The sequence below is a fragment of the Ahaetulla prasina genome, chromosome 4 (assembly GCF_028640845.1).
Source record: "Ahaetulla prasina isolate Xishuangbanna chromosome 4, ASM2864084v1, whole genome shotgun sequence".
Classification (NCBI taxonomy): domain Eukaryota; kingdom Metazoa; phylum Chordata; class Lepidosauria; order Squamata; family Colubridae; genus Ahaetulla; species Ahaetulla prasina.
The window spans coordinates 136610046-136623359 of NC_080542.1; the positions used below are offsets into that span (position 1 = coordinate 136610046).

Sequence of the window (13314 nt, forward strand, 5' to 3'; positions counted from 1 at the left end):
TGCAATTTAATTTTATTGCTGTGTTTTAACTTGTTAATATTTTGCCCTTGCAGGGACTGGTTGTTGCAATCCTGTACTGCTTTCTGAATAGTGAAGTAAGTTTATATCTTTTTGGGATAAGATTGGGGGCAGTGATAATATTTCAGGCAATTATGCTGTTGTTCAGTTGTTGACAGAAGCCCCAAGATTCACTTTCCAGTATATGGAGGTAGGACTGAGAAAGGGCCATCTGGGCAGAAAGGATCACTTCAAGTGAGATTAGATGGAACCTTGTTTTAAACATTGCAAAAACCATAGGATGTTTAAATCATAGTTTGTTGAAGAGACAGGGTTGTAAAGTGAGTACTGTGTCACAGATAATAGTGGAATCAAGAATTCTCTTCCTTCTTTCCTGGTTATATTCTTTGAACACATGTAATTTACTTCCTTCCTTGCTATTTTTAAAAATGTATTAAACCTGGTTCAGTGTTACATTTCTATTGTGTGCTTCCATATTGAAGCTAGCCATCAATTTTCCAGAGTGTGGTTGAAAGAGGAGCCCCTCAAATGAGTCTGAAGGTTACTTCTTGCCTTAAAGTATAGTTTACGAACCACAGTGCCTGGATATACCATATTTTTCGGACTATAAGATGGTCCGGACTATAAGACAAACCTAGTTTTTGGGGCGGAAAACAGGGGGGGGAATCTGCCTCTGCCTCCCAGCATCCATCTGATCTTCATCTTGCCCGTTTGCCACAGCCCATTCGCTGTTGCCTGTTCGGTGTGGCCCATTTGCCGCCGCCCATTTGACACGGCCCGTTCTATAACAGCTGATTGGCGCCTCACCAAGCCCCCTCCCCCTGCCGCAATATTTGGAGTATAAGACTCACAGATATTTCCACCCACTTTTTTTTGGGGAGGGGGAGTGCGTCTTATACTCCAAAAAATATAGGAGCTAACATACTGTGGGATTAAACAAAATACATCCTGCTATGACATGTGAACCCAGCCATTCAGCTGACTGGAATAGTGCAGGTATCTGCAGGAAAGCCTTTTTCCCAAAAAGGGGGAAATGCAAAGCAGGAGAGGCATTATAGGCTATGACTCTGGCAGGAAACATCTGTATTTTTGCAACCCAAATCAAGCACCAGCCCAAATTTTAGACAGCCATTTGTTCTTTGATGGCTGGTGAAGACTAATAGGGAAAAATCGGGTTCTTGAGTAAATAGGATTGTAAATGTCTAGGGTAAAATGAGGAGAGTGCTGGATGATTTGTTGAGATTTTATAAGTTCATGCTTGTGACATTAGGGAAGCATCTACCCACCTTCCCTTCTGTGGGCCTCTTCTTCAGTTATCTTTGATTTTTTTTCAAACATCTGGATCCTTTTTTTTTTTTTTTTGCTTTGGTAGGATGTATCCAAAACATTTAGCTAAAGTGTTACTGCTTCTAGTGAACATTAATTGGATTCAGCACCTCCAAAAAGTAAACATAGTGATACCCTGCAAGTTTTTTATCAGCTAACAACTGTCTTTTTCTGCTGGGAGTTACTGAGTGAATAACTTTCAGATATTTTCAGGTACCTTTAATCTACTGGGTTTTAATTTGGCACTAACCCAAAATTTGGAAGTAAAAGTTCCTGAACTAAAGGAGATTTAGTTTCAAATAAGCATGCCTAATTTTCAGTATGTAATTAATTTTTTCCTGTTTGCTTTTAGGTTCGAAATCTTTGCTTAGAAGTTAAGAGAGAGATAAAAAGTATCTTGACTTCAGTTTTCCTGGCAGCTACAGAAACATGTCCCTATTGTTGATAGTTTCGCTTTTTCTCCCCAGGATGTTGGGTTTTTCTCAGACTAGTGCCAAATCGATTTGATTGGGGTTTTTTTCCCACCACCACTTTAACACCTTTAGATTTGAAATGCTTTGAATAAATGAGCTTTCTATTTTTTTTATTCTTTATTCTTTTATTAGCACCCCAATTATGACAGCATATTGTAAACTATAAAGAAATTTCAATACATAGCATAACAAGTTGCAGTTTTATTAAATGTGGGAACCTTCGTATAATTCCCTTTTCCTTTTATCTCACTTTCTTGTTTATGAGGGGCCCTTGGTGCTCTCTGAGCTTGGTGGTTTTCTTGCAGACATTTCATTACCCAAACGAGGTAGCATCATCAGACTGAAATGTCTGCAAGAAATCCACCAAGTTCAGAGAGCACCAAGGACTCCTTATTTCAACTATGGGCTACATATATTCTCTTGTGTTGGCTTATTGCATAGTCAAGCGCGTTTTTAATCTCACAGTGAATCAGTCCCAGCCCTGATAAATTCCATCCTGGTTTCCTGTTTGCTTTTAGGTTCGAGGAGAGCTGAAAAGAAAATGGAAGAGCTGGTGTCTGAATGAAAGAATGAGCCGCGATTACAAAGTTCACAGGTCTTCTGTTTTTCCAAATGACTCAGAAGGTGGACCCCAGTTGCATCGCAATTCGGCCACACAGTTTTCTTCTCAGACAGAAACCTCGGTGATATAAGTCATCTAGGTGCCTACAGAAAAACTATGGGGCATGTCCCTGGGTACATAGTTCATTCATTGTGCTATTTTCTAATGTGCAGTTTGTACTCCACTTTATCTGTATGTCAAGATAGAGGGATTTTCAGCCTAATGACAGCTATCTTTTGTACTTGCTTTTAGAACTTGGTTATGATGAAAACCTTTTCCCGCTATTAATTCCCCCACCCCACAAACTGTATATGCTGCAAATAGCTGTAATAGTTTAATAGTTACCATCCACGTTTGATTTAAACTTCTGGAAAGTCATCAAATCATGCCGCAATTAGTCTCATCTGTTGAAGAAATGTTTCTTTTTACAAAGTTTGTTCCAAAGACTATATATTTAGATATTAAATCTGCTACCGTTCTTGTCCTTTTGCAAAATATTGACTCTCATTGGAGTAAATTCTGTGCAGGTAGTCCTTTTTAGCAACCATAATTGGGGCCAGCAACTTGGTCATTAAGCAAAATGGTCTCTAAGTGAAACATGATTTTATTATCTTCAGCTTTCCTTTGCTTCACAGACCTATGAAGCTCTTAAATGGGAGGACTGGTCACAAAATTACTTTTTCATTACCATAGTAATTGTGAACAGTCACTAAGCAGGACAGTTGCTAAAGGTGGACTACCTGTAGAGAAGCCTGCTGCTTATATTTGCAATATCGTTTGGTAGAAATCATGAATTTGCTTGGTCTTTTGAACCTAGAAGGGTTATATGTACATAGTATTGGCTTTCCATCCCAAACAAATTATTTATGGAGGTATGATTATGACCATAGTATTGGAGCTTGTGGTCACAGCTAGTCTGATTTGTCATGTAGGGGAACACTTGAAGGAATTTGAATGCAAAGTAAAAATGGAAAACTAAATCTTAAGTGTTTGTGGGTTATCACAGCAGATCGCACTTTCCTGGCACAATGGAATAGATTGGAAAACATTTGAAAAAGGAAAAAATTTCAGTATCAACCTTTTTTTTTAATGTTTCTGTGATCTTCCAAATGCTGTTCTTTATCAGTTTTCTCATACGTTGGTTTTAATACTATTTATTGTGTGCCTTTTTTTATATTCCCTGTAATGTAATGTATTTTGACTATTCCCAAGGTTTTCCTTTTTGTTAGCTTCTGTGGATTTCTGTAAAATAAGACTAAAGCACTTATTGAGAGACGTCCCTGCCACCTCTCCATAATGTTGTCCAGTTTTATTAGATTTTTATTTGTTTTTAATGTCTTGGCCATGGGTCCCAGCAAAAAAAAATTCCAATCTGTTTTTTATGAACAGATGGGCCATCAACACTAAAAGTGTAGTCATAAGAAAAAGTCTTCTATTTTCAGGTGTGTTGGGTTTGCAGCTTCCAACACAACTTGTTTCATTAGGTTGCGCTTTTATAATGCGTGAAAAGAACAATGATCAACCTTTGTGCAGTGGACCCCAAAACAAATAATTTCCCTGAGTAGTTGCATTTTTAGATTAATATTTATTATGGTATTTCAGCCAGAATAATAGTAACTCAATTATTTTCAGTTTTAGGGTGCCTCCTCCGTTATACTATGTCTCTGATCTGCACTGGCTCTACGGGGAATGATACTTCGCTTTAGAATGTTCAGCATATGTCATCTATTTGATGTCAATGACTTTTACAACACAACCATATTAAAATATTCTGATGATCCTGAATGAAAATAAGGCATAGTGATGAGCTAAAGAAATACTTTCAAGATGCTGGGCTTTAAATGCGTGCGTCTATTATTCCCAGACTTCCTGGTCAGCCAGAAAGAATTTTGGGAAATTTTATTTCCACACAGGTGGTCCTCATTTATCAACTGCCTTGTTCACAGTTACAACATTGATGAAAAGGTAACTTTGCAACCAATTCTCACATTTAAAACCTTTGCAAGTCTTTAAAACAAAGGAAAGATGAAATAAGATCATAAGCATAGTCACCAGTTTTACTAAACAAGTGCTTTACTTAATGATGGAATTACTATTCCCAGTTGTGATTGCTAAATGAGAACAAACTGTGTTTGAAATATCCAGAGTCTAGATCGGGGTGTCATGAAGTTGTCACGTGACTTATCACAACTTTTTACCCCTTTGATAAACCGGACATGGCCATGGCCAGCGCATGACACATGGTTTGTCTAAAAACAGCTAATATCTTTGGAATAGCAACTTGCTTTAAAACCAGAAAGTCAGGCATATATTCCTGGAAGCAGGTTCCATAAATTCTTCAGTGTTGCCTCGCTTTAGCTACCTGTTTCCCCAAAAATAACACCCAACCAGAAAATAAGCCCTAGCATGATTTTTCAGGATGCTTGTAATATAAGCCCTACCCCCAGAATAAGCCCCAGTTAAGATTGTCAGCCAGATGGATGCATTTAGTACCGTATATCCCCCAAAATAAGACCTAACCAGAAAACAAGCCCTAATACGTCTTTTGGAGCAAAAAATTAATATGAGACCCCATCTTGTTTTCGGGGAAACACGGTATTTTTGCAAAAGCTGGTCTATATATGCTGAACATTTTTTTTTATTAATTAGTATGGTCTTCCTTTCATTGCCCCCAGAATGAAAAAGCTAGTTTTCTTAAAGAATGCACCCTCTTATAAAAGGCAAAATAAAAAGCATAATTGTCCATACTCGTAATGCTTTTTTGATTTGATATAACTGGCTTTCTATGTTTCCTTTTCTAATATTCTTTTTTTTTTCAGTGTTCTTTTCCAGTGTTTTTCAAATTGAAAGTTGATTGTTTTTCTTGAATAGAGTTTTTCTTCTTGTTGGACCCATTTCTAAAAAGTTGCATAAGATCCAAAATGTGGAAAGAATTAACTATGATTAAATTTTTAGGTTTTGTTTTTTTTTAAATAGCAAGATGAAAAATAAAAATTGCTTTTTTCTAGGATTGTTTTAGTTTTCTAGTCTAGCCTTCAAATTTAGTCTTTCCAAATATTAGTCTAAATTTAAATTTAATCATCCTACGTTGACTAGGCACAATGACAACATTGGAAACCATTTTTATATAACAAAACAGATGGAAACCTAGCACCTCATTATAATTTCTAATCTTATTACAACATATAGGTTCAGGTTGTTTTTAAGTAAGATTATATGGAAAAATCCACATTGCCGAGGGATGTGGCTGTGCTTGGTTGCCATTGGACAAACTCTTAACCATCGATAGAGTCTTAATATGGATCAGTGGCTGTGTTTTTTCCAGTAATACTCCTGCAACTTAAAGGAGCTGAAGTCAGTGCTCCAATCAGGAACTGAGCCTTCTTCCCAGTTTTTCTGTTGTTCTGGCTGATAGCTACAAATTTATTAGCCTCAGCCTGATCTTGAGGCTCCATGAAAGTCAACTGCCCTGCTGATACATATAGTCTTCAACTTACAACTGTTTGTTTAATAAGCATATGAACTTACAGTGGTACTGAAAAAAGTGCCTTATAACCAGTCCTCATACTTACTGGTGTGCCAGCCCCAAGGTCACATGATCAGAATTCAGGCACTTGGCATGTGGCATGTACTTACGATGGTTGCAACATTGCAGGGTCATGTGATTGCCATTTGAGACCTTCCCAATCAGCTTTCGACAAGCAAACAGTGGAAAAACTGAGACAACTGTAGTGATTTGCTTAACAACCATGGAAAAAAGGTAAAATTGGGCGTGATTCATTTAACAACTGCCTCGCTTAGCAATGAAAGTTCTAGTCCACATTGTGGGCATTAATCAAGGGCTATCTGTATAAGGCAGGAATGAATCCCAGATAGTGAGATACTACAGCAGCACTATAGCCTTTCCAGTAGTGTTCTTCTCAGTTTTATCCCAACCCATCCCTAAATATAGCTAATATTTTGTAACTATCTGTAAATTGCTGAATAAATCAAATTATAAATATTGTTGGAACTAAGAGGGCTAGGTAAGTTGTTTGTAATATGACTTTACACTGCAGTGCTGCTGACTGCCTGTTCAAAGTTAACAAGATTGAAGGAGGAAAAAAGTTTGACATGATCTCTTTTTTAATAACCATAAAAGGTATAAACCAAAAGAGGGCTTTTTTGTTTTGTTTTAACCTCCTGTCTTTGTGCAGCCATTGTAAAAGGACACAAAGCTGACAGGTTTTTATAAATAGAAGTGTGGAATATCTGCAGTCCTAAGAGGAAAGGGTATAGCTGCGTTTACTTCTATTGTCGCCTATGTCTTTGGCTTTCTTAAATAATAAACCAAGTTTATGCTGCTGTACTTTTCCACAAGAGCTGCTTGTCCCTCAGAATCTGAAGTGGCAGGTTTCTAAGAAATAAACACTCCCCATTCAACTTGGATAGAGCAATCAGCAGCTTTTTCTAATTTTTTAATTTGGGCATATCATCTTCACCCTATTTAACGCTTAAACCCAGCCATTTATTCTTTAGTTTCACACCAGACCAGCACATGAGCAAAACCGCATTTCTAGACATGGAGCAAAGATATTTATGTATCATAAATGCCACAGATTCTATTTTGCATCTGCTTGGTTGCCATCTTCAAGTCTCTGGGAGATTTCTGCAAGAAGGATCAGGAGAGCTCAAGGCCCCTACTAAATTTCTATTGCCTGGTCCAGAAGCATCCTCAGAAGGTTGGCGTTTAAAAAGAAAAGTCATAATGGCTGCCAAAAGCATAAAATTGAAGCTCTGCCCCTTTGTGTACAAGTCAGAAACACAAAGCATATTAAAAAGAGGCAGAGCTTCAATCACACAACCATCAACAGCAGTTTTGGGACTCCACTCCCCACTTCCTTCAAATACTGATGAGATTACCTAATTGGGTAATGAAATGTCTGCAAGAAAACCAAGCTCAGAAAGCATCAAGTTTGCAGATTCTTGTCCTGCTCTTAAGAGTTACAGAAAGAACATGTATATCTTCTAGTCGATGTGTCCTTCCCCTACCCTCAAATCAAGCCTTATATTTAGTTAAATATTAGGGGATCAATTCCTACACCCCTTTTCTCCCTACTTTCTAATACTGTGTGAAAGAATGCCGGAAAAGCAGACACTGAACATTGGGCCCTAAGCAAAGTAACGCTTACCTCATGTTATGTTATCTCTCTTAAAAGACCTGAGTGAAGTGTGTTAAATCTGTAAAGAGTGAAGTGGAAAGATTCATACCCCTCTTGCCTTCTAGTTGTGATTCTATGTCAACTTAACCCATTTTTGTAACCCAATTATAAAACAATTGTAATTTCAAAAATTTTACATCAGTTAATGCTGTTTTAGCATGTAAACAGATATTTAGCTTTATTTTCCAATCGAAGGTTTCTCTTGACCATGAACAACATGCTGGGAGAAAAAGATCTGAATCCAGAATATAAAAATACTTAATCCATTTACTGTCTCCATATTTAACCATTTTTTCCTGTCACAATGAAAATTGCAAGTTGATAGGAATCAAAGTTATGCACTTCTGAAACAGGAGAATCTGTAATTCCTAAAACTGAAAACATTCCATTGCATTGTTTAAATTCATGTACAATTTCCTATTGTAATATTTCAGATTCAAAAGAAGCCATATGTGAGAAAGTTTATTTGCTATATATTTGATATATGGTTCAGAATGCCAGGTTGTAAATTCAAGGCTTACATTAGCTTTCACAACCTTGCGCCCTCAAGGTGGATTGGATTTCAGTTTCCTGGTTTCTTAGCCAAAACATTTGGAAGGGATCCCATAATGAGGAAGCCTCGTTTAGGGTTTTATTTTCCTTTCTGTCATGGGCATCACTGACCAATCAAATAATCAGCCTATTTTATTCAAATATTTCGATCTATAAATATTTCTGTCTTTCCATTCTACCTCCCTACCTCTCTGGCATTTAGTGCAGACATCATGCAATTATTGTACCATGACAATATAAAGATTTTTATTTCAATTATTATAGTAACTATCTTTTAAAAACCATGACTACATTACCTTTATGAATGTGTACATGGCATTTTATATTAATTTTAGTCATGATTTATATAAATGGCATGCACATTTATCTTTATGAATGTATATACTACTGATAGATCCAGTTTGGTATTAAACATCAGGCTAGAAGCCAGGAAACCATGAGTTGTCCTGCCATAGACACAAATCCAGCTGGGTGATCTTGGGCCAGTCATTCTCTCAGCCCTAAGAAGGAGTGGCAAGCTAGCTTTGAAAAATCTTGCCATGAAACTGCAAGGTCCAGGTAGTCTCCAAAAATCAGACACAATTGAATGGAAGAAAAAAGGGATATTTTCAAGATTTTTAGCAAACTTAATTTCACATCAAAATTTGATATAAATGAATATTGCTTTCTTTTTTATGTACAGATTTATGAAAATATAGGTAAACAAATATACATAGAGCAGCCTTTGTATGTTCATTTTATTCTCATTATGCACTTTTAAGATATAAAGTATTTGACAAAATATATAGCAGCTGTGATTGTGAATTGTTATCTACAATGTTTGAAACTGCTTTGAACATGCTGCATTGAGCATAAAATCCCAAACACACATTCTGGATCACTTTTTGCATGCATTGCCTGAATGCCTTTTAAAAAATGCATTCAGGCGATTCAGCAAGGGCCAATGAAGACAGCATAGTAATGGAGCTTCCAGAGGCATGGCAAATACAAAAGCACATCCCATAACAGGAACTGTTCAATAGACTGATTCTTTGAAATCTCTCCATATAGGAAGAGTGGAAGGTCACCCACATGTGCTCCAGATAGCTACATCTCACAAGCAGGCAGCAGGATTGCAGTTTTCTATGGGTTTGAAGTCTTGAGAATTGATGAAATCAAACTAAGTTGAATTATACAAACCTTACTTTCTAATCACTTTTGGAAATTACTCATTAACTACTTCTAAGCTATTGAAAATCTTTAAATAGACAAGCCTGAAAATGCTGGTTGAGTCTCCCTGAATTCTGAATGAAAGAAAAATTTAATCATAAACTTAAGAAATTAAAGAATCTGAAATAGGCAAATGCTTACATTGATTCTGCATTATCACAGTGATTTTGACTGTTTCAGACATGTTCCCCGCCCCCCATGTAAGGCAGTCTTATTCTCTTTGTAGCTTGCTTTGGTTGTACTGTAATGGGTTGAGTGGCCAAGCACTTTTTTATAAATTTGTGTAGTATCCATTTTATTAAAGGATGTATAGGCAATCTGCTTCCTTTTTCTGGTGGTCTAGGTTGCTGCAGTGCATTTTTAGTGAATAATGAATAATGTTTTAGACAGCTTTTGAAGGAAGTTAGATTGTTACCAAAAGCTAGTGTGGTGGTTTTTCAGTAGACTTGCATTTATAATTTGCCAACATTTCTTCTGCTGATGAGGATATTCAGGTAGGGTAGTGTGTTGTTCTTGTGAATTTTATTCCTTTGAAGATGTGGATTTTTTTCACATTTCTTTTCTAGTTGTTCCTTTTTTATTAAAATGAAGAGGTCGTCACATATTGGATCCATATTTTCTAGTGCTATTGTTCTAGATGCTGCATTATGGTGCACTATGAGTTTTGAGAGTGGTGATCTCATGGATGTTCCTCTAATTTATTGCTACATTTGTCTATCAAATAGAAAATAGGTAGTGAGGCAGAGGTTGACGAGATCTACAATTCTGGCTGTTTCAATTCTAGTGTATTTGATTAGTTGAATGTCTTGTTAGTTACTGCTTTTATGTTTGCTTTTTACTAGTTCCTGATCTATAGAAGAGTACATTCCAATCATCTTCATTTCTTTGCACTTTGATTTTCTGCAAACACTGTAGTTGATAGAATATTAATTCTCCTTTGTGAGCTGTCCAAGTTTTTTTTTTGTAAATTCTTTCACTTTGTTGAATTTTGGGTAACAATACAACTGGACAAATAATAGACTGGGCTTGTGAATTTTGGGGTATCTATAGAAGCGTGAGAAGATGGTCTTTTCATTCGCCTCTGTTCTTTAGTGATTTGATCTTTCTTAGTTAGGTTGTTGAGCATATTGTCTAGTTTTTGGATTGGGTTATTGGGATGTTTGTTTTCTAATTCTTTGGGATTTTGTTTGTATGTATTATATTCTGTTTATGTTAACTGTTGTTCGACCTTTGTTGGAAGGTTGGTGATGGTTTGGTCCTTCTTTAGGTTTTTGAGGGCTGCTTTCCTTTACTTGAATGTGTTCTGATTCTGTGTTCATCTGGTCTCTGGTATGATTGTTTGCCTCCTTTGGTCTCTGAGGCAAGAAGTTCTGTGATTTTAAATGCTGCTTCTAATGCTGAAAAAATTGTGATTGATTAGTGTCATGTGTATTGAGGCCTTTTTGGAGCATATTGTGATTTATAGTGGATAGTGAGCTGTTGGACGTATTGACTATCGATTTGGGTTCATGTTATCTCTTTGCTTCTGGAGTTTAGCTTCAGTAGTTTGGTTTGGAATTTTTTTCAGCTTGTCTTAGAAATGTAATCTTGATGATGATTGTCAGCATTTTTGTATTTACTGGTGTTAACAGTTTGTTCCAGTCGCTCCTTGAGGTTGTTTATGGTGTACCAGATAGCATCATCGTGAAACACAAACCAAACAACTACTGTAATTTAAGAACTAAAAACAGGAGTCATCTACAATATAGAACAGACACACACAAAACTACAGAGTGCATCCATAGACACCCAACAGCAGTCAGAAGGCACAATGAAAACTCCTTAATTCACAACACTTGGACAGACTCAAGTATAAAATTGGGAAATTGAGACCATTCTAGTCCAAGCTGGATCCAAAAATGATAGGGAATTTCTGGAAGCATTCAGACAAGTCAGCCATCAATGGACACATAGAGATAAACCAAGTTTTTAAAAGAGTATAAAAAATTTAAGAAGGAAACAAAAAGACCAGAATACACTCTCTCTAATAGCCTGCACCCAGATAGGCAAGAATTAGCACCAAACAATCAAGATACTATCAAGGAGAAAACCATACCCCCAATACAGGCAAGGCAAATTACTTTATATAAATAGGGAGCAAACTCTTCACATACTGGTACTGGGTAGTGAAAGGTATGCAAGCAAAGAACCAAGCTCAGAGAGTACTAAGGAGTCCTCTGTGCAATCCTGAGGTACAGAGATTGTCTTTTATTGTCTTTACCATCTTGAAAATACAGAAATGAAGACATTGTATTTCCTAGTGTTTCCTGTATGGCAAGTTTATTGTGTTCTTTCAGTTTTTTCAATAACTGTAATAATTAAATATTGATTTAATCTAAATACTTGGTCTAAAACCAGAGGTGGATACAGTTTTCCCAGCATTGCCTTGGTGTAGAGATGTCTCTTGTTTCTGCTGCTTCTAGCTCACCAAATAAACTGGAAAGATACCAGCAAATGTTTTCTGTTGTGATTTTCCTGAACTTCTGCGCTATTTTCAAATGAATGATATGTTGCTCTCCTAATGGAATATGCTATTGGAGCATGTGCTTTCTAACCAATGAACCCTTGCCATTAGCAACAGTGATTATCTGGATCAGGGTTGTCAAACTGGCGGCCTATGGGCCAGATGCGTCACATGTAGGCCATGCCCACCCCAGCTCTACAAATCGGAAAAACATTATAAAACGTCACGTGACAGCAAGATTGACACCCGTAATCTAGATGCAGCCTTAGGTTTGTAGGAATGGAAAGGAGAGAGAGGAAGGGAGAGATAGGGAGGACAAAACAAAAGAAGGAAGGGCCAAACAAGAATGAATTATCCCAGAATGCCATGTATGCCATGTTGACAAACCGTTAGATAGATCCAAGAGTGAATGTGACATACATGTTGTCATCTACAATAGCCTAGGGAACACAACTCACTAGGAACAAAGAGGTGCTGATCATTCAGAAATTATGCTGATGAGATGTGACTGACTAAGTGCAAGAAGATAACCATCAAAAATAGTTGTCAATATTAGTCTATCAAGAAATCTCAAGCCAAATGAAACGCTAGCAAAGCTGCCACCAGGTATCTGGTTGAAGGCTGTGGATTTAGCATTCATTTAAAAAATATATCAGTAAGCAATAATAAAATTAGTTTTCAGATGCACATATCTTCTGTGTTTTATCAAGAAGGAACTTTTCCCCCCTAAAGAACATACACCACTATGACACAGCTCAATGTAAATATAAGTATAATCCAAATGAGATATAATTCTGTAAGAGATTGGGTTATGAATCAGAAAATTTATAAATGGTCTCCTAATGAACTCAACTGATATTTAGATGAGCTATATTCTCTATGAACATAGAGGACAAGGAACAAGAAAATTTATTCGAAGTGGCTGTGGTAAGGATTTATGGATAATCTTTTAAGAGAAACACTGAATACTATATAATTTTTGGTAGATAAATCTGTGGGCCTCCAATATTTTTGGAATACAAATTACTAACTCTTGGGCATGCTCTCAATGGCTTGAGTAAGCAACATCTGCTGGTCTGCCTTTGATATAAATGCTGTGTTTTCGTATTGTTGCAGGAAAAGCCTCACCCAGTATCAGCTAAGTAGGCAAAATTGTGCTACAATCTTTTTGACCATTTCAAACAGATCTTCACTGCAGTGGTGGGTTGCTCCCGGTTTGCCCCAGTTCAGGCGAACTGGTAGTGGCGGTGGAGGGAGGTTCTGCCCACCCACTCAGACGTCATAAAAAATGATCTGCACATATGAAGAAGCTTCTGCACCTGCGCACTAACAACAGCGAACTGGTAGTCCCAGGTTTTGAAACCCAACACTGCTTCACTGTTGATCCTTTGTTTGGAATAGCAATAGCACTTAGACTTATATACCACTTCA

The 13314-nt window shown here is 36.9% G+C and overlaps 1 protein-coding gene across 4 annotated transcripts in view; it reads left to right on the top strand.

The window, feature by feature from the left end:
* Positions 1-11865, top strand: part of VIPR2 (vasoactive intestinal peptide receptor 2) — a 224647-nt gene extending 212782 nt beyond the window's left edge. For all 4 annotated transcript variants that reach the window (XM_058179768.1, XM_058179771.1, XM_058179769.1 and 1 more), the window contains 2 exons: positions 54-95; positions 2336-11865. In XM_058179768.1, coding sequence (XP_058035751.1) covers positions 54-95; positions 2336-2509 — 216 coding nt within the window. In that variant the 3' untranslated portion in view covers positions 2510-11865. The remainder of the gene's footprint in view (positions 1-53; positions 96-2335) is intronic.
* Positions 11866-13314: the final 1449 nt, after the last annotated feature.